Raw genomic sequence first — 21,670 nt, forward strand, 5'->3', positions numbered from 1 at the left:
AAATTAGTCCTGTCCCATCCCGCCTGTGACAGACAGAGTGAGGAAAAAACGAATAGGAAGGCGTTCCCAGAGTCAGCAAAGCCAGAGGGTATATTGTTGGAGAGGTACATTGAGAGCCAGGCACTGCAAGCAGGTCCATCTTTATTGGTTCACAGCCAGCAGGGATGGGGTACAAAGCTCCGGCAGTGGGGAAGCTGGGTGGAAGCTCAGGGGAAGGGTGAGTGTTATGCTGAGGTTAGTGGGTACATGGGGAGACTCCCTGGGGCTTCCCAGGTTCTCCCGTTTCTAGGTTGGTTCATTACAACATGGTCTAGTGACTCTGGGATTCTGAGCTCTGTAAATATAAGGGGTTTGCAGGCAGAGCTTGAAGGCTATTGTAAGTGTCGGGAGCTGTCTCTGAGAGGAAGGTCTCCTCTATTTCGTGTAGCTTTTATTCACACGTGCACATCCTCATTCCAATTAATTGTCCCCGTAGGATCTATTGCCTTCCGTCCTTCTAGCCATTCATCCATCCAATAACATTTAGTATATACCCCTTTGAGGCCAGACATGGGTTAGATTGTAAATGCTCACTGTACATCAAAGATGAAGAAGACATAACCTACACCCAGCCATACTTCATTTCCACATTTGTGGTAGGGAATAGTTTTCACCAAGTCCCACCGATGTCACAGTATGTATAGATTTAATCCTTATAATAGGGGCTCGTATGGAAGGAATAAGGAAAGACACGGTAAGGGTAAAACATGTCTACCACCAAGAGAGAGGGCAGTGATTTTCTTGCTGACAGAGCAAAAACAGCCACCTTTGGTCCCCCTTTTTCAACGTAAGCAGAGATAGGCTTAGATGAATATGATGGTGTGAGGTCAAGAGATCTTCGGCTTTAGAGGTGTGGTTAAGCTGGAGAAGCTCTGGATGGGACACCTGCAGGGTGTGAGGAGGGTGCTCGGGAGGGCAGGTGTCTTCTCCAGAGGAGCCAGGCTGTTGGAGGCAATTTCCTCAAACCGAGAGAAGCTTGTAACACGAAGAGCAGCAGGACTGCTGCGAGTTCAGGGGCACTCTGGTCTCCATGGCAAGTTCTAGTCAGCCAAGGCTGTGTAGTAAGACTACCCTCACCCCAAAAAACAGGGGGTCTGAGGAGAAAGAAAAGAATGGGGAGGGCCTGCAGACATCATTTGAGGGGGCTCACAGACATGGTTCACAAACCAAGAGGCACACTTCCCTTTTCGGTTCCCTTTCGAACCTTATGTTATGGAAAGGAAAGGCATTGACGCTAGCGTTGATGCTACTCTCCTCTGCACTGGCTGGCCTACCTCTTTACCAAACACAAGAGAGCAGGTCTTAAGCCCAGGATTCATTGGCAAGGTGGTAGTCATCCAATTTGATGTCATCTTGCTTGTTGTGTTTATCCTTTCTTCTGTTCCCTTCTGCTTATAACAACAGAGGCATGGATTTCTGTTTCCGGGGTTATACAAAGCTGTCTCCTGAGAGTCTATGTTTGAAAGCTGTGGTCAATTTAAATAAAAGGTCTTAGCTGTTAATAAAAGTGATAAACCAGTCTGTGGCTTAAAAAAAAAAAAATTTAACCTGGAGGTGCAGGCTGAGGCTTTCGTACCTTTAAACAGATGACTGACACGGCATTCCTTTCGAGAACTGTGTCAGATTCAGGTCTAGCTACTTGTACTGTCTGTTATACAGCCGTGGTTGGTTTTAATATTGAAACAAGGTCTTAAGTTCTTAACTAGGCCTCCACAGGGACAATACAGAAATAATGCCTTGTTTGTCCCTGGCATACCTTGAGGGTCCATTTTCCAGCTTCGGGACCGTTGTTGTGTGGCATCCATCCAACCTCACTCATTCATACAGCGCTGACATTCACGAGGAGAGAAGTGGGTGGTCTACAGGCAAATTTTCACATAGGACTTGCTATGGAGAGCGTTTTAGGCTACGTGAAATGGAGCATCTCCTGCACTTCACTCACTCCCTATAGTGAGGCAAGATGGCGGGTTGGTCACCACCCTCTCTAGCTAAGGCCACCACATCCTGGTTGGCTTCAGCCTCTGGCTCAGCTTCAGCTCTGGCCCCAGAGTTCTTCCGTGGAAGTTCCACCAGGGGGAGCCCCTGCATGTCTTCTTCCCTCTGACCGAGAGCTGGGGTGTCCTCCGGCCATCTTACCAACCCATTGGCTTCCTCCATGTGGCCGGCTCTGTAAGACCATCTCGGCTCATGACACCGGATGCACCAGAACTGGAGGCAGATGAAGGCCAACACAGCCGTGAAGCAAGCCAGCAGGATGGCCATCAGCACCCAGAGGGAAATTTGAGGGTCCACCAGGGAGCCCCCCGCAGCCAGTGGACTCTTATCCAGGGTGTGAAACATGGTACAGTAGTGACTGTATGGGAAGGCAGCCTTCTTGCAGCTGATGCAGAGGAAGTAGAGAGTGGAAGGGGCAAGGTGTTCTAACGCCACGGAGGTGATGGTCCGAGGCACCTTCTCCTCGTGATGGAAGCTATAGCGCAGGTAGCCGGAGAAGATGCTGTTCCAGTTGGGCCTGTACATAATATGGTAATAGTCCTCCAAGCAGGGCTCCGAGGACGACCAGGAGATGATGGCTCCCGTGTGAGACACGTTCCCAACCTCAATGTTCATCCCGGTTCTGGAACCAAATCACAGTGAAGAGTGACATTCCCCTACACCAGTACTTGACAGAATCCTAGCCAACTGCTAGCTCAGCGTGTGAGGTGGCCAAAAGTACTTCATTATATAGACAAAAAACAAAACAACAACAAAAATAAGGTCCAGAGGTTAAGCTGTCAAACAAGTGGCAGAACACAGTTAGGAATGAGCGCCGGCTCATGACAAAGCTTGTAGCCCTCAGGCCTAAGATGCACCCGCAACGCTCCAGTCATTCCCCATCCTGGCTGAAATCCATTACTGACTGCAATGTTCCCAGCCCTTTCGAACACTGGCAGTATAAAGTGAGCTCAGTGGAATCTTGGAGGGCCTGCCTTATGATTCTCAGATTCCCTGACATCCGTTCTCTGCTCTGAGGGCTATGAACTGTTATTCTGCCCAGTGGCTTGGGTTTTGTTTGTTTGTTTGTTTGTTTGTTTGTTTAGACTCTGAGTTGTCCTGTGGCTAGTGGAGATTCACGCTGGAGCCCACCTTAAAGCTTCTGCTACTGTTTTGTTTTTCGAAAGCCCATGGTACAAGAAATTAGCTTCTCAGTTCAAGGTCATCAGCTGCCAGGATAACTTAACTTCTTCTAATAGTGACTTCTAAAAGCCACAATAGTGCCATGACTATTTGTAACTGTCTAACTCAGTGGTTCTCAACCTTCCTAATGCTGCCACCCTTCAACACAGTTCCTCATGTTGTGGTAAACCCCCCCCCACACACACACACATCATAAAATGATTTTTGTTGCTACTTCATTAACTGTCATTTTGCTACCGTTATGAATTATAATGTAAATATCTGTGTTGTCTTGTGGTCTTAGTTGATCTCTGTGAAAGGGTCATTCCATCCCCAGTGCCACTGTGCTCCACAGATTGAGAACCACTGGTCTAGCCACTCACATAGCAAGCAAACAGTTCTTAAATCCAGGCTGTATTAGATGGCTTCTCATACAACAACACACTCCATCTTACAGATGAGCAGCCGGGCATCTCAGCTCGCAGAAAAAGAGGGAACTTAGCCACTGTATTGCTAGGCAAAGCCACTGGGTTTAATCACAGAACGTTCTTGCTAAATGAAGGGCCCTGGTGGCTGGGGCCGGACAAGTCAGCCGAGCCCTGTTCAGCTGCCAGCCTTTCTGCTTTGGTAAGAGAGGCTTCGAGGTTTTTGGGTTTTCTTTCATTCTGTCTGAGAGAGAGAGAGAAAAAAAAATCCCCTTCTGAATTTCCCCTGACCAGAAATCTGGAGACAATGGTAGCCAGCCTCTATATGTCCCCGTAACTGTCTCCCTGTGCCTTGCTCTCCATTCCTCATCTCCATACCAGAAGAGCAGATCGTATTGTAGACTGAAATGGCACAGTCAGATGTTAGCCTGAAGTGAATGTTAAGCCAAACCGATTTCTGTTTCTGTGCTCGCGCTGTTAGGGTAGATGCCGAGGGGAAATGCGGCTATGTGAGGTGAGGTAATTTTTCAATCCTTGATTTTCTTCCCTAAAGACAATGAAATACCTGGGGAAAGGAATTACTCTTTTCCACTTGGCTGGGAATCCCTGCCCCGTAATTGGGAAATGAAAAAGATGAGACAGATCCGTGCAGAACCTTTCAAGGATGGCTGCGGGAAGGAAACTGATTTCCTCCCCCTCCCTCCCTGGTCTCTTCATACATGCCCATCTCCCCACCCAGGGACCCACATGTTCAGCCAACACATTTTCAACTGCCATAAATGGGTCGGATTCATACTGTATCATATATAGGCTCCGCGCTCTGTAAAGCCCTCCCATCAGGGTAATTGGGAATCCTGCTCTCACACACATACCGTGCCTTCTGTTTCCCTTCCCTCTGCTGCTGGCTATTTTGTAGCCCGAGTTCCTTGGAGCAGACATTTTTAGGAGCATCTGCTGAGCATGGCAGCAGCATCTTCAGCATCCAGGGACAAATCCATCTCCCCATATTTATTTTTCTCCCTGCCTTCTGTTTTTGAACTCTTCCCATTTTTAGCCATTCCCACAGCCTGGCCCTTCTCCTGGCTGAGTGTGAAAGGAAAAGCCATTTTTATTTCCAAGACAGACATCCATGAGTCTTACCTGATGCTCGCAGTAGGTCTGGTTAGACTTCTCCCCTCTGAGACAGAGTGGACCAAATCAGAGAGGATATGCTTCTCCCTCCTCCGCACTAGGCTCTCCTTGATGTCTGTCTCACCACTGAGTAATCCCACAGTCGCCCCCAACGTTCACATTATTCATTTCTTCAGATCGGCATCATTCACCATGGCAACCAGCAGGCATCTACGCACTATGCTTTCAGGGACCAGTCTGCAAAGGCTTTTGCCCAGTGAGACGAACTTTGTTTCCTTCAGCCAAAAAATGGGGAGCATGTTCTGCAGGTTGATCCCCAAGATATTACATTCTTTTGGTGCTCCTGTATTTTCTCTGTAGTCGGCTTGTCCTCTCTCTGTGTGTATCTCTGTGTGTGTGTGTGTGTGTGTGTGTGTGTGTGTGTGCGCGCGCGCGCGCGTGCGTGTTCAGGTTCACATGTACACGTTATATCATACCTGTGTGGAGTGTCATTTCTCAAGTACTAGCTGCTTCCTGTTTGAGACAGTCTCCTGTGAGCCTGGAATCACACCAACGCAGGCTAAGGCTAGCTGGCCAGTGAGCTTTGGAGGCTCTGAGATTACAAACACCGCCATGCCCAGCATTTTTATGTAGGTTCTGGGGCTTGAACCCAGGTCCTGAGGCTCCTGCAGGCAAGGGATTGACTGCTGAGCCATCTTCCAGTCTGGCTAATGATCGTTTGCTTACTCTATCTAGATCTGTGAATAATGGTTTCAAATGCAAAGATGCCCTTCTTGGTTCCAGGGCGAACTATAAATTCATCCCGATCCTTTCCCATCCTACTTCTCCCCTGTAACTGTGTCTCCCCCTGCCCTCCACCCACCCACTTTCTTCTCATTTCCTGCATTGCTCTTATGTTGTGGTTCTGGGCAAGCCTCTTCTATTGTCTGGATCCTAGTTCCTTCATCTGTAAAGCCGTGAACACTCCAGTGGGGGCAGTGGATATTGGTACTAACATTTCATTTACCTGTAGCCTTTCAAGACTGCTCAACCATCACGTCTCTTGAACTGGGTTGAACGGTGGCTCCTTGGCATCGGCTTTAGAACCTGCCTTATTTAGAAGTAGAATCTTCGTGGGTGGTAATTAGCTAAGGGTCTCAAGATGAAATCATCCTTGATTAAATCTATTGACTGGAGTCCTTCTTAGAGAAAGGAGAAGGTTTGCAGACACAGAGACGCACAAAAGGAAGAGGCTGTGTGGAGACAGGCAGATGAGCCAATGAACATCAGAAGTGGGGAGAAACAAGGAAAAGTCCTCCCTTGGAGCTTTTGATGGAAGCGTGGTCCCGCAGACATGTTGATTTCAGGCTTCTTGTCTACAGAACTGTGAGAGGATACATTCTGTCACTTGGGAGCCACCATGTTTGTGCGAATTTGTCACAGCATTCTAGGAATTTTAGCACAGCTCTCCTTCTGGTTGGGCTCACAGTCAGCCCTGGAGTTCTCAGTACAGACATCTGAGCAGCTGCTTGCCAGTCAGTCACCTGGAATTGACGCGAGACACGGAAACCGTTTCGTGTTCTTGGGGCAGATGGCACCCAGTATGTGTGTTCTTTGCGGAATCCTGGCTGCACTTCCATCCTTTCTGTTTATCATATCCCTTCCTAGTCTCCTCAGCATTAGAAGAGTATGTAACCATCATCTCTACAGGAGCCCGAAAGTGTCTAAGATGGAGGGTAGGGATGAGTTCTAAGTTGTTGTTTTTTTATATTAGTGTGTGTGTGCGCACACACTTGAGTGTGTGTATGCAGATGCATGTGAATATGTTGTCTCCAGAGCAAAACAGTGGTCACATGAGCCTGGAGAAAGTAAGAAATAGAGGGAAAGTAGGCAAAGGGGCAGCTGAATAGAAGGAATAACTTCTAATGTTCTATGGCGTGTTAAGATAGCTGTGATTGACAGCGACTTATTGTTTATTGTTTCAGAGTATGTCCTCAGTCCATAAACGTCTGAGGTAATGGATATGCCAGTCATCACGGAGATCTGTGTGCACTGAATGTCATGCTGTTTCCCATAATTGCATACAATCTGACTGTGCATCAGTTAAAGATAATATATATTTTTTAAAAGTCGGCGTCCTCCTCCTTGGTTCCTGGACAAAGCATCTTAGTAGAGCTATGAAGGTCATCTGATGAGCCACAATCAATGGCCATAAGAAAGCTAGGAGAAGCTGCCTAGTGAGTCACCACCTGCCGGGCTAAGGGGCCCTGGAGGCCTGGAGTCCCAGGGTGCACAGTGTTTTTGACCTGACAGGTGTCCCCGGCCTTCTCTTGGCATTCCGTCTTAACAGAAGTGGCTGGCAGATCCATCACTCCAGACCGCCTCAAGTCCGCTGTAGGAAAGTGCACAGCAAGTCTCGTCTCTCAGATGCCAATGGTGCTGCCCCACAGAGCATCCCCGCTCCACAGAAGGGCCAATGCTGCAGTTGGCAGGTGTCCTTTCAAGGGTTATTTTGAGGGGAATAAAAATGCCAGAATTAGCCTCAGAAGGGATGAGGCAACACTCTTCCCTTTCTCCATAGAGTGGGAATCTGTTTTTAATGCTCCCGGGTGTTATCTGTGCCCCTAGGCCCTTCATATGAGGAATTAAGAAACTCGGAGAATGTCAGGCCCAGCAGCCCCTCATTTCACAGTCCCCAGAGAAGAAGAGATTAGGAATGTAGTTCAGTTAGTAGAATGCTCGCCCAGCATGCTGGGTTTAGCCCCCAGGCCTCCATATACTGGATGTGGCGGCTTATACCTATAATCAAAGCACTCCAGAGGTCGAGGCCAAAAAGTCAGAAGTGCCAGGTCACCCTGGGCTATGAGAGGCTGTCTCAAAAAGAGTGAAAAGGAATCCCAAGAGGAGACATGGCATTCCTCAGGCCACGTGACTGATGAATGGCAGAGTTGGAAACAGGGTCCCCGACTCTGCTATTACCATCTGCCCACAGCACTGAGCCAGTGGAGCTTTCAACCAATAAGAACAGTTTATCCCCTTTTCTCTCCACCATCAGGCACCGCTTTCCACAGTATGTACAACTGTGGCCGCTTCAGCCATTGGGCCAGGTGCTTCCCGGTTGTTACGTGTTTCAGGGACAAATTCCTCTCATAGGAAATCAGCCTTGAATGGGGGCTCCCTTGCTCCTCCTCAAAGTAAAGAAATGACAGAGCTGGGTTGGTACTTAAAGATATGGTACCCAACTACACCTTTGAAGGTTGAGAACCACTGTTTCAACCCTTTTATAGAGCTCCTTATGTTGTGGTAACCCCCAAACATAAAATAATTTTCGTTGTTACTTCATAACTGTAATTTTGCTACTGTTATGAATCGCAATGTAAATACCTGAAATGCAGGGCACCTTCTAATGGGCGCCCTGTTGCCACCTACAGGTTGAGAACCGTTGCTTTAGAACATCCAGCTCAGAGACACGTGTGGCCTTCAGTTCATTTCCTCTCTCTCTCTCTCGTGCTTTGATTTACTCAATTATACAGTAGGAATCTCAGCAATGCCTGATTTGATGTTGGTTTGATATCAATATGTTACTGATACACCCATCCAAGCCTGTGAGGAATTGGGCTCAGAAACAGTAGTTTAGGACCTTTTAGGAAAAGGTCGTTGGGTCAGAACCATCCTCTGTGCCACTTGAAGCTACATCCCGAGTCCCTCAAAAGCAATCGCACGCACTATCTTGCTTTTCCCACCTAAATCAGCATTGTTGGTTTTAATTTTTTTTCATGCATGTGCTTGTTGTGTATAAATGAAAGAATGTAGAAAGGTCCAAGGTATCACACAACTCAGAAATAACCGCTGGGAACACATGGTGCACTTTCCATGTTTCTCCTAGACAGTGTGGGTCTTTTTATCACAACCAAACACAGCAGACATGGAAAGCCAGGCTGACTGGACTCTCACAAAGCCAGATGACAGGACAATGATGCTTCAAGCCTGGGCCAGGTGGTCACATAACCTGGGCTCCTGACTGGCCCCGGCTTGCACCGTTCACCACCCTCTGCCCTACGCCACCCTGCTTTGCCTTGATGTTATCATCTCTTGAGAGGTAGAGAGACAAGACTGTGTAGCACGGTGGACTCCAGAGTGCTGCAGACAAGCAAAGAGACCATGCAGAGAACATGGATCTGCCTGGATGTAACTGAGGGAAGTTGGGAGGAACAGAGCCTCACTGGGAGGCCCGAAGCCAGCCAGCCATTTTCACGTGTGAACATCCCATGCTCTGGAATCCGAGTACACCTGCCTCAGGACTTCCACAAGGAAGGGTGCCATCAAAAAGAATACACTTTAAAGATATTTTCCCTGGGCTCTACAATGGCATAAAACTATCTTCAGAACGATGCATATTTGAGTGCAGATTATTCATTCTTTTAATCATTTCCCAGTATTGTGGCTTTTAGAAGCTGTTGCTGTTTCCTTTGGGTAGCATTCTCTTCATGAGCCACACAGTGCTTCTATCTCAGCCATGAATTGGTTGATTATAGAACTTCCTCCAGCCCTCCCAGCACATCCCCATTAGAGGGTCCAAACCTCTCTAGCCAGCTGGGTCCATCTTCATCGAGCATCTGTTTGGGCATCAACACATCTCACCTTGACTGACCTGGGGAATTGACACCAGCCCAGGTGATAACGCTATCAGAAAGTCTCACAACGGCACAATCACTGGTGTTCCTGGGCTTCACAGCATGGCTTCCCCGGACAAGGCTTTTATGATTACAGCAGAACCTGCTCGTCTCCGCTTGAACCTCTGATGTCCTATTCTAAACGAAGATGGTGCTGCCTCACCAGCTGTCATAGCGCAGGATGGTCCCTACAGGCAGCCAGCGCTCATCCTGGAGCCCTTGCTGTTTTAGAACAAAGTCTGTGCAGGTGTGATGAATGAGAGACCTTGCCATGGGCAGAGGAACCGGCCCATGGTCAGGGTGAGCGCTGAAGTATCACCAGTGGCCTTAAAGAGAACAACCTAGCAGGAGGATGTGACAGGAAGACTGAATAGAGAGACTAGAAGCTAGGAGTGATGTGGCCGCAGAATAGGGGTCCTGGCACCACTGCTAGCTAGAAGAGATTCTCTGCTGGAGCCTCTGGGGGGGAATGTGGACAAGCTGAACCTCAAAGTGGGACCAGTGGTGCTAATTTTGGATTGATAGCTACCAAAAATGTTTCAAGGTACCAGGCTTATAGTGATTTCTTCTGCTGGACAGCATGAAGGAGTTAAAAGAGTGTGGTGGTATACACCTAATCCCAGCAGTCAGGAGGCAGAGGAAGGCAGACTTGTTGTGATTTTGATGCCATTGTGGTGTACATAGGGAGTTCAGAGCCAGCCAGGGATACATAGTGAGACTCATCTGAAACAAACAAACAAAGAAACAAACAAATATCCTCATCAAGAAGCAGCACACCTCTGTGTGGCTGTGTGTCATCAAATGAGTCCCGATTCTAAAGAAAGGGGTTTGGGTTAGAGCTGTCTTTCATTTCCTCCAGAAACCACGTGTTACAGAGTGGGCATGACCTCTCCAAGCTGAGAGGGCCAGATCCTTTTGATTTTTTTCCAAAGCACTTAACTCATGGCACAAGAGAGAAAGAAGCATCCTTTCTTTTCGCTTTCTCCAACAACTCCTTTGGGTCCATCCATCCCATGGACAGAGAACCCCCAGGAAGAAACTCAGAGGCTGGATGGTGTCATGCTCTGACGGGTAAATCAAGAAGTGACAAGCAGGCAGGTCAGCACTTTTGCCCAAGCTCTAGCAATGGATCTGAACCTGCGGACTGGGATCTGTCCCAGGAAGCATCTTCCTATCAAGGGTCTTATGGCATGTTAGTCCTTCATCTTGTTGATATTTACATGCAGTGGTTTTAAAGAGCTGAGCTGCAGCTAGCCAGGCCTCCAGCTTCAGTCAGAGGCCCATGTTTGTTTGTGGACTTCTGGCATCCACTAGAGAAACTGTAACACACACAGGAAGTCAGGATGTGTTTGAATTCCTCTCGGGATCTCTGAAAACAGTAATTTTGTGAGTCCAGTGAGCAGAGATGCAAAGTACTTACAAATTGGGTTAGCCTGATAAACAGAATTCATTGTTTGGAGTGGCTGGCTATGCCTACCATCTACTGAGAGGTGGAGATGCAGATGGCCAGTGTTAGGTTTGGTTTGGTTTGTTTTGGTTTTAAGTCCTGTGTATCCAAGACTGGTCTTACACTTCTGACACCCTTGACACTTTCCTCTTCTTAAAGTCTTGTTTGTGGACCATTGAGATGAGCTAGGGGGATAGGAGCTCCTCCTGTGCAAGCCTGATGACCCAGGTTTAAAACTGACCCCCAGAAGTCGCCCTCTGAGGCAGCATGTGTTAACACATCCTACACATGCAATGATGACACATGAAATTAAACCTAAAGAAAAACGCCATTTGCCTTTCCAGAAACTGTAACCGGCACTGCCCGGTAATGAGCCCTGAGCTGAGCTCATTTATTTCTTGATCTGGATTTAAACAAATCTGATTTTGCATGAGCTGCACGATAGCTAACTAGTTTCCCACTGGACTATGGTCGTAACCTGAGTCAGAGAGCGGAGATGGTTCGGGTGAAAGATGGGTGGGAAATGTTCAATGTCTCGAGTCACACTGCATTCCTGTTTTTCTTTGCTGAACCTCAGAAAATGCCCAGGCTCCCCTATTCCCACATTTTCTCAATAGGGCCCAGCCTCCTGCTGAGCCAGCAGGTCAGAGGGGTGCCCTCTGGGTGTGTGTGTGTGTGTGTGTGTGTGTCCCGTTCTGCATGTGTGTGTTTCCTGTTGCATGTCTGTGGTGGATTTGGGGATGGGGAGGAGCGCTTGTTCACTAAGGAGGTGGCATGGAAGTCTGAAAAGTTCATGTTGGTTCTACTGAGGCCTGAACTCTCCACCTGTACTGGCATAAGAATTGGTACCAGAGACCTCCTAAGTGTACCAAGTTGGTTGGGGCAGGAGGTGTCATTTTTTTTTTTTTAACCCTTGTATGGAAAAAGAATTCCAAAGTGTTTCTCCTCTGCCTAAAACTGGGAAGTCCTGCTGAACAGCCTCCATATTACCTGAAAATATGTTTTGTTTGAGCTGCTAGGAGGTGCTTGGCACCGAGAGGTCCTTGGGGGAGGAAGGAGGCTTGGGAGACTGCTGAAAAGGACAAACACTCAGCAAGAGGGCAGTGGGGATGGCACCTTGGAAGGAAAAGAGAGTGCCTCTCTTCCAGCCTCTTCCCCAGGATGAGGGCTGCCCGGCCCAAGTCCTGGACACCGCTGACTTCTGTGATGTTTTGAATGTTGAACAAAACCTGCATTTGAGGGCATGTTCTATCCGCTGCTTCCAGCTCTGATTTCCGTCCTATCCCCTTGCGGGGTATACACCATGGTATATAAAATTAGATGTCATGTATTGAACCTGTCCATGTCAGGGAATCACCACTGTGCCGTAGTTTCTGGGGAGAAAGGGTTTGAGCAAGACACTCTACCCTCTTAGCTTTTCTCAGCTGAAATAAGATTAATGAATGTTTCCACGGGTGCTTCCATAGGCTGCGTAAGCACCATGCTTACCGCCTCACGTGTCTTCCCTATTATACTTAAAGTACCATCTTCCTAGTAAGTTAGGGCTCTGCAGGAGGATATGCTATGATGAGTTCAAGGCCATCCTGGGCTACATAGGGAACACCAGGCAAGCCAGAGCTACGTAACTAACAAGTGTTTATTTCACAAAGCAATAACAAACAATAAGAAGAAAATAGGGTCCTGGGACTTGAACCCACTTGTGACTGTACTTATCTTAAGGCCCAACATGTAGTCTCACTGTATGAAAATAGAGACTCAGATAGAGAAATAGAGACTCACAATAAGCTGTTTGCCATCACCGCCATCCTCACCCACATCCATGTAAAATCCCCTTGCCGTGCAGAGCAGAATTTTTTTTCCTGGGATCTTTAGAGAAGATGTAGGAGGAGGTGCTTTCCAGGGATCATAGGAAAAGCCCAGACTCCATAGTACAAGTGGGAATGAGGAGGCTGTTGGAATGAGCCGCAAGCTCTGTCACATGTCTGCCGAAGGTTTGTCCTGTAGTGTTCTCTAGTATGCCAAACCTGCGGGAGAAAATGCAAAGCATCATTCTGCGTTTTAATCTTTAGGAAGTAAGTAAATTAGGCTACGGTATAAAAAGTGAGGGTTTTGTTACTTTCATATAGGGATATAATTATAGATAGTAAAATGTGCTTGGCTTTGTTTGGGCTGCAATAACCAGAACACCATAGTCTGGGAGACTGAAATAACAAGTAATTATTGCTTATGGCTCATGAGGCTGGAAAGTTCAAGATCACAGAATAGGGTGCTGGCAGATCCATGTCTGGTCTGCAAATGAGTGTCTGGAGAGGGAACAAGTGCACATGCCTTTTCTTATGGAGACACTAAGTCCTGTTCACCAGGACTCCAGCCACCCAACATCCCCAGCTCTTCATGCTGTCATATGGGGGCCTAGGATCTCAGTGTGTAAATTTGAGAGGGACACAGCAACAGGTCCATCCTTGCCCGGATCATGATTTCAGGAGTCTTGCCAAGTACATCAAACAACCCAGTGAGGATGTGGTCTTTCCCATCTGCCTTGAAATGTCTGTGTTCCTCTCCGGTCAAGCCTGTTTGGCCCCTGGACTCCAACACTCCGAAGGAGTCAGAAGAATACAGAGTAGAGCTTTGATGATAAGACCCTGAAGCAAATCACACCTCCTAGCATTCTGTGGGCGTGCCTCAAAGCCCCTTCCACATTCTTGATTGATAAGGCTCCCTGCTACAGAAGCACTAAGTTAAGTTAGGTTTAGTCTGCACATTGAGGCATGGCCTGGCTTCAGGGTCCACATAGGCAATGGCACAGTCCACACCCTTTCAGGAGTCAGTGTGGGCTTTAGGGAACATCATATTCAGAGATTTCCCTCACTGCATACATTTAGAAATGGCATAGGCTATGGCCCTTCCTACGTTTAGGTAGTTTACCACAACAGTTCTTTCTCATGCTTCATGCGTGCCTCCCTGTGTGCAGGCATGAGCTCACCAGACACACTCAGTTGTTGAGCTCACGGGTGTTCCAGTTCAGCGTGCATCCAAGTTACTGATGGGAACACTAACTGTTCTTCACATATCCTCAGTGTGGGAGAACACAAGAGCTGTGATGCCCACTTGGTACAGCTTAGGATAATTCACGTATTGCAAAACATACTGAACCCAGAACACAGGCTGAGCCTAATTAAACCTTCCCCGACGAGTCAGGAGGGAGTGACGAGTCTTGCAGGCCTCCACACATATCACGATGGTTTCCGTTTAATTTGTGCAGAATTTCTAACTAAGCAGCTAAATACGGAACTTCAGCTAGTAGAGTATCAGGTGCAGCCTTCCAGATTGGCATGCTCATGCGCAAGATTTTAATCCCAGGTTTAAAAAAGAAATACCCAGAAATAAGGCGTAACCTCAGCTAAGAAGTGGAATATCATAGGTAGATGATTTCAACTCCTAAAACAGAGGGAGAGGTAAGAATACAGACATTAGAGTCAGCCATATTGGCTTCATATCCAAGCTCAATCACCTAGGGACTGTGTAACCTTGAACAAGCTGCTGTCTACCCAGAGCCTTAGTTGCCTCATCTGTGAAATGGGGAAAGACGGCCACAAAGCACATACCTTTGTTGTGTGCGAATGATGCATTGAATGAAAATGCATGGGAAGCCCCACAGAGCATGGCCCGAGTGGTTGCCATGTAGCAGCCTTTTGCAATCACCAGTCTAGGACCTGACATTTTGGTCATACATTCCAGGACCCATGTCTTGCAAACGTGTTCAAGAGGTCTCCAGAGAGGGGTCCCTGGCAGCAGCAAGATCCCACTTCTCCTATCAGCAAAATACCTGCCAGGACTCCCCTCCAGCACCCATTCGCACCTCCTCACTTACTTTCCCTCAACCTCTGTTTCCAGCCTCTCAACATTGCCTACAGCCACATCTATAGCTCCTACAGGAACTTTGTGGGGCCCCCTCACTTTAAGACCATCTGCAGACTGCTGGGCTACCAGGGCATCGCTGTAGTCATGGAGGAACTGCTGAAAATCGTCAAGAGCTTGGTAAGGGGAGGCTTGGGAGTTGCTGCCATGTTCCCAGGTACAGTAGCTGTGCACACAATTAGCTTTACTGAACTGAAAAGCCAAACTGTGGCTGTACCAGCTCTGCCATTGGGTGTCACCCTGATAGTCCTTGGTCCTTGTTTCATTGTGGTTCCTACATGTCCTCTTTATACCTCTTTTTATCTAGCTTTTGTGTGTGTGTATGTGTGTGTGTGTGTTTCCTTTATGTGTATCATGTGCATGCAGTACCCACAGATACCAGAAGAAGGTTGTCAATCCCTAGAACAAGAGTTCCAAGCATTTGTAAGCTCAGCAAGAAAGAGTAGCAAGAGCTCTTACCTACTGAGCTGTCTCTCTATCCCTTCATAGTTGTGCCATGACCTATACCTTTTTTTTTTTTGTCTCCTCATTTGTGTCTCAGATCTCACCCCTTGTTTTTGCTGACTGAACTGAGAAATCCTGATTTTTCTATTCAAAGCCATATCGCTACTCATTCTCTCTGTTAACTGATTTAGCACAATGGGTTGGGTGTGTAGCTCAGTTGGCACAATGCTTGCCTGATATGTGCAAGGTCCTCGGTTCAATGCCTGGAACCCCCATAAAGCTGGCTCCTATGGAGTTACCAACCTGTAATCCCAGCATCTGGGAGGTAGAGGTAAGGAGACCAGAGGTTCAAGATCACCCTCAGCTACATAGTAAGTTCGAGGCCATTTTAGACTATGTGAGACCCTTTAAAACAAGCAAATGGCGACAACAAAACACTTTAGCATAGTAAACACATAAATCATCTGTTGCCATTTTTCTTCTCATGGTTCTAGCAGACATCTCTAATTACTCACTATACTTTGTGCCCTTGGGGTTTCTTACAGACCACGGCAACCAACAGTATATTGGCAGTTATGGAATTCTGTATTCCTTTTTCAACATTCTGTGTGTGATCCAAGTACGGTCAGCTGAGCCTGCCTTTAATTCCCTGCAGTGCTGTTGAAGCAAGGCCAAAACTTGGAAACATGGTTTCTCTGGAAATCTGAGTTCCTGGAGAGAAATAATTTACGACCAACCATCTACAGAACAAGCCAGACTCAGTCAGCCCGGTTCTTTAGAAGCAGCCGTGAGAAGCTATAGGTCATTAAGGACTCCTGTGCCAAGTCCAGAGTAAAACAGGAAAATGCTGTAATAGATTAAAGATGTCTCGTCTTGGGAACGAGGGGGAGGAATGTGCAATGGCTTTTCCATGCTTATTAGATTACATGCATTTCTCTCCACCACTCCCTGCCTACATTTCATTTAGTCTCCATAGCATAAGCGCCCCCCCAACCCCGAAAATCCCCCATCCCACATCTGTCCTAAAGTCTCTACTCTTTTCCTGTCTATAAAGGATAAGGGGGAATACCCCTCTTCTAAATGCTCTTCTCACAAGTCTCAACAGAGACCCGGTACCCCGCTGTGGCCCTTCATTCAGCCCAGAGGTGCACAGGGCAACAGTGGGCTAGCCCACGCCAGCTCACTCCTCTGGACTCTCTCTTGTCTTGCAGCTCCAAGGCACCATCCTGCAGTACGTGAAGACGCTGATAGAGGTGATGCCTAAAATTTGCCGTTTGCCTCGGCACGAGTACGGCTCCCCAGGTGGGTGACTGAAAAGGAGGCTCTGGCCTCCTCCACGTTGCCAGTCTCTAAATTGCCAGGCAACTGACATCTCCGGCTGTGCCTCCTGCCAACTGGATAGCCTTTAGCCTGTCTTAAACCCCGTGAGCAGATGTATCATCTTCTGTCAGGGACAGTGAATGATCCTGTGAGGGTACCCGCTGGACTGCTGGCCAGCTGGAGTTGGCGCTGCAACTATGAAAGCATTTCAACTAGTGGTTCTCATCCTGTGGGTCGCGACCCCTCTGTGGGTCAACCAACCTTTTCAGAGGGTTGGCCTAAGACCATGGTAAAACACAAATACTCAACGGTAGCAGAATTACAGTTATGAAGCAGCAACGAAAATAATTTTATGGCTGGGGGTCACCACAACATGAGGAACTGTACTAAAGGCTCATGGAATTAGGAAGGTTGGGAACCTCTGGTTTAAACAGTGAAGGAAAAGGTCTCCTTCACTGTGTGTGGGTCTCCAGCAGGCCTTCCTGTGGGGTGCCATGTGACACAGATAAACTGAGGCTGAAAGTGTTGTTTTTTTTTTTTTAACCATTCAATATAGGACAGATAGAAGCTATAAATTTGGTGCCTCGTATTTTTTGTTTCCAGAAGTTAAGGCATAACTTTCTGTATGAGTATGATTGAGAACAGGAAAAGGATGAGGCTAGAGGCTTTGGTGTCCAAGTCTGACAGCATGACTTCCGGGCTGTGTGATTATGGGTTGTCACTTACCCTCTCTGAACCTCTTCTGAAAAAGGAGGATAGTGCCTCGTTGATTATCATGAGTAATGAAAGGGATATTGTAGGTAGAATACCTAACTCAGTAGATAATACCTATAAATAGTCACCTTGCTGTTAGGAATTCAGGTCCCTTTTGAAGGGACAAATGGGCCAGCACTGTTCCATTTGGGATTATGGATGTGTTTTATTTTGCTCCAAATAATTTGTGCCAGCCCCCTAAACTTGGTCTATATCGACCCTTGCATGGAATCCCACCCTTAAGCTGGCAAGTAGACGGCTGCTAAGTCTGGGGCTGTGGTTCAGTTGTCACTGCCCATAAACCTGGCTAAACAGTGTCCATGTCCCGCCTGTGGCTCTCAGGGATCCTGGAGTTCTTCCACCATCAACTGAAGGACATCATTGAGTATGCAGAACTCAAGACAGACGTGTTCCAGAGCCTCAGAGAGGTGGGCAACGCCATCCTGTTCTGCCTCCTCATAGAGCAAGCTCTGGTAAGTCCTGAACCCACAGAAATCATGGTGTCTGCCGGCCAGAGGGACCCCATACATACCCAGCTTTTTATTCCTGGAAGTCAGAAGGCCAGAGGGCGCAGAGGTTCTGGAGATACTCAGACCTGGGTTACCCCTCAGTGGTTGGACCCAGTCCTCAGAGCTGTTGGCCAAGTCTTAGTCATCCATTCTTTCATAAAGCACAGTGCCAACCAGCGCTGTGCTTGGGGAAGAAGCTGCACCTGCCAGCTGCTGCCTGTGTGTGCTTATGACTGAATAAAACAGGTTTGCATTGTTGGTAAACACAAAGGCAACGTAATCACAGCCCAGGGCTGAAAGTGTGGCGGGAGCTTGCTGTCTGCAGCAGGCAAGGGGAGCATGGAGTTATTTCTTGGTGAGCAAGGAAAGCATAAGGACTTTACCCTGGGAACTTACGCATATTTATGCAGAGAAGCCACACATTTAGGAGCATGTTCAGATAAGGACTGTTCTTGAGCGTGCTTTGCTTAAATCATAATTTTAAAAGATGTGTAAAAGGAGTGAGTGTTTTGCCCACATGTATATATGTGCGCCATAGGTGTGCAGTGCCTGCAGAGGTAAGAAGAGGGCATCAGAGGCCCTGAACCTGGGGTTACAGATGATTGTAAGCATCTTTGTATGTTCTGAGAACCAAACCCAGGTCCTTTGCAAGAGCAGCCAGTACTCTTAACTGCTGAGCGGTCTTTCTCTAGTTCCTGTAAAGGCTATTTTAAAGATGAATGTGATGGACACAAATGCCTCTGGGCATGCTCAATTGCATCATAAAGTTTTAGCTGAAAATAAGAAAAAAAATACTTTGAGGGTATGGGTTCCCAAAGGTGTCTGCCTGGCTTAGTGCTGTTGTGTTGCCATGGAAACGATACTTATAATGTTAGTAGTGCTGTGAGGAGCAAGCACAGGGTCCAGGGGGAACAACAAGAAAAATAGAAGCCAGTGTGGTTTGCGAATGAGCCGACGTGAACACTCCACGGTATGGTTAAGGGAAAGGATTTTATTGGAGATATGAGAGAAAGAACAGCCAGAGACATGCAAGAGTCCTTGGCAGAGAAAGAAAGCAGCAGACTGAACATGGCCAGCAGACTAGACCTGGTCATGAGAGAAGCAGGAACAGAGCGGGGTCGGGGGACATGGAGAAAGGAGCATAGGAGAGCAGAGAGGAGGAGGAGGGAGACAGAGAGGGGAAGACAAGGAGAGCATAACTGAAGCAGCAGGGTTATAAGTGGAATGAGTAGCTGGCGGGAAGGAAGCCTGTGAGCTGGAGGGAGTTTAGGGGAGAGGAGGAGGGGAGAAGAGCTAGGATGCTCTTGCGGACCTTGAAATGTGCAGCAGGTACTTGGCATACTGAAAGAGCATGGAGGCCAGCATGAGCTTTGGGATGCTGGCAGGCACCGCAGATAACCATTTGTCCCTTCCGCCTTTTGGAATTTGGGGAAATGGAGTTTCTGTCGGACCTGACAGTATGGGGACTGAGGCCAGGCTTCCATGCAGAGTGTCCTGGAAAGTGAATGCGAACTTCATTCCAGAAGCTGCCGTGGGCCGAAGGCAGCCCTGTGTCTTCAGCTCTTACGATAGCAGACGGAAGAATGATCCTGCCGTGTACCTTGGAGGCTGAAGAGAAATAGTGTATGTGAAGTACCAGTAGCAAAAGATAAATAGTAGTGGCATCATAAGAGCTGAAATGAGGATGCCTGCCGTCATAGATGCGTCTTAGGAAGTCCCTTTGCTGACTAGAGGGGCATCTGCATTCCTGGCCCCAGTGGACTGATGTGACTTAACCAGAGGCTCTTCACGTTCTTTCCAACGTCTTCCCTATGTGGTGGATCCAGTCCTCAGGGTGTCCTGTGCCTGGGGCAGTGGGAAGGAATGGAGAAGGGCCCCCCCCTTGGGACTGGGGGGATACAGGGAGATGTAACTCTTCAGGTGCATTGGAATACACTCCGGGCGTCTCCTTCACCCGCACACAAAGCGTAGATCTCTAAGAGCTGACTCCCCGACTGTTGGAGCTCTCGTGGGATAGATAGCAGCCACAAACAAGAGCCGGGCAGCTTTGTCTTTGTTCTGGAGAGGGAGATAAGCAAAGATCTCACAATGGGGTAACCGAGTCCACTGCGCATGGGGACACTCTGAGCACATGAGTAGGGAAGGCCAGGAGCTGTGGGGAGAGGGTGCTGTTGTAGATGGTAGAACTTGGTATGTAGAAGGAGCAGAAAGGAGCCAGGATAAACAGGCATAGAAAGACCTAGGCAGGTGCTGAGGGCAGAAGACTGCCAAGTGGCAGGCCAGATCTGGCCACAAGACACTGACAGGAACTTGCTGGGGACTTGTGAGCAGGAGCGGGGTGGGAATCTGATTTTTTTCAAAGGTCCTCTTGGCCACAAGGAGAAAGCAGCAACTGGACACAGAGTGAAGATAAGGGCGTGGCTGCTTGCAGCCCAGGTCCGTGGAGGAGAGAGGCGTGGTGGGTAGTGAGAGACACGGCAAAGGTAGAGAGGAAAAAGGAAGCAGTAACTGTGAGGGCTGCAGAGTGACAGCTTGCAAGGATCATTCACTGGTGGCTGGTCACCCTCGGTGAGCCTAGGCTTGCCACACTGTCCGTCCTCATCCTAATTTGGGGCAGCTGGATCAGCTGCTCTCAGACCTTCCGAAACAGAAGCTCCGAAACAGCACTGTGGCGCATCCTCAGTGAAGAGTAATTGCATTCTCTTTTAAATGGACTCTGGAGACAGCTAATGGCTCCTCTTCCTGATAACAGGTTCTTTAACACGGTTCAGTGGGCCTGGGTTACTATAGCAACATAGCTTTCAGAAGTCACAAGGATGAGTGGTAAAAATTGTTCAAGGCCTCAAGAGCACAAGAAGAAGGTTGGAGAGGGGAGGACAGACATGTGAGCCCCCACTTTTAGGAGCTGTGAGTGAGACCCTCGGTTCAAAGCAGGAGGCCATGCGCCCATTGCAGGCTAACCTCAGAGGAAAGATCTTTCCCAGGTCCATCACTAAGGGCAGATGGACACTCAGGATCTAGATTCCCCCAGACGACCCTCTCCAGCCCAAGAGAACGCACACAACGTGAAGAACATGTTAGCAGCAGAGGCAGACTGAAGCACAGAATTGTACAGGTGTGGGTGCTGACCTGAGTCCTGGACAGCTGGGCCAAGTGGGGTGACACGGTGGGACTTCATGCTCAGCAAGGCCGAGAGCTCTGCTTCCTGCTTTGACAAATGGGGAGATCTGCAGCTGTCCTGTGCTTGCTGGGGTGAAAGTAGAGCATGAGAGTTTTAGAGCTAAGAAAGTGGAAATTAAGTAAGTAAGTGGTGTATCAGTTGTTCCCATTAAAAAAAAAAGGCAAAGAAAGGGAGAAAGGGTGAGAGGAGAGGGGGAAAGGAAGGAAAAGGAGAGGCAGGGAAAGAGAGGAAGGGAAGAGGGAGGGAAAGGAAAAAGGAAGGGAGACGAGGCAGAGTGAGGGGGAGGGGGAGGGGAAAGGCCATAAAAGAAGAGCTGTGTAACTGGACCATCCATTCTTCTGAAAGACTGAGGCTCTTCACAAGAGTCAGGTCAAACAGTAGTTCTTCACCTACAGTGTAAGATACGGCAAGAGAGAATGTAGAATTTTTAAAAAAATGCAAGTTTATAAACAAAGATATATCCTGAGGTTACATGTGTAAAATACATAGAACCTACAAAAGAACACATTAAGGAATAAATAGGAGCTAATCAGGCTGAATGGTCAGCAGCCATTGTCCTTAGATGTCAGGAAAGAGACAAGGATTAGAGGTCAATAGGGACATTTAGCTATACCAAGAATGGCTTAACTTCCTACTTGGAAATCGTGTTGGCGTGTTAGCATTGACCTAAAGGTCAATTAAAAATAGCTTGATAG

At 47.9% G+C, this 21,670-nt stretch overlaps 2 protein-coding genes across 10 annotated transcripts in view; one reads left to right on the forward strand and one right to left on the reverse strand.

Annotated features, from left to right (window-relative positions):
• Cyfip2 (cytoplasmic FMR1 interacting protein 2) overlaps positions 1-21,670 on the forward strand; it is a 117,271-nt gene that overhangs the window by 68,799 nt on the left and 26,802 nt on the right. For all 9 annotated transcript variants that reach the window (XM_021646393.2, XM_021646391.2, XM_021646396.2 and 6 more), the window contains 3 exons: positions 14,745-14,888; positions 16,424-16,514; positions 17,628-17,758. In XM_021646393.2, the coding sequence (XP_021502068.1) occupies positions 14,745-14,888; positions 16,424-16,514; positions 17,628-17,758 (366 nt within the window). The remainder of the gene's footprint in view (positions 1-14,744; positions 14,889-16,423; positions 16,515-17,627; positions 17,759-21,670) is intronic.
• Fndc9 (fibronectin type III domain containing 9) lies at positions 56-4,885 on the reverse strand. The gene is made up of 2 exons (XM_021646399.2): positions 4,761-4,885; positions 56-2,656 (listed from the first exon to the last, which is right to left on the reverse strand). Exon 2 carries the CDS (start codon positions 2,647-2,649, stop codon positions 1,978-1,980), a length of 672 nt encoding a protein of 223 aa, XP_021502074.1. The 5' UTR covers positions 2,650-2,656; positions 4,761-4,885; the 3' UTR covers positions 56-1,977.

The sequence above is a fragment of the Meriones unguiculatus genome, chromosome 11 (assembly GCF_030254825.1).
Source record: "Meriones unguiculatus strain TT.TT164.6M chromosome 11, Bangor_MerUng_6.1, whole genome shotgun sequence".
NCBI classification, from domain to species: domain Eukaryota; kingdom Metazoa; phylum Chordata; class Mammalia; order Rodentia; family Muridae; genus Meriones; species Meriones unguiculatus.

What these genes read in the sequence shown, in the direction of transcription:
- Fndc9 (XM_021646399.2), bottom strand. Translation starts at nt 2,649, where the DNA reads ATGAACATTGAGGTTGGGAACGTGTCTCACACGGGAGCCATCATCTCC.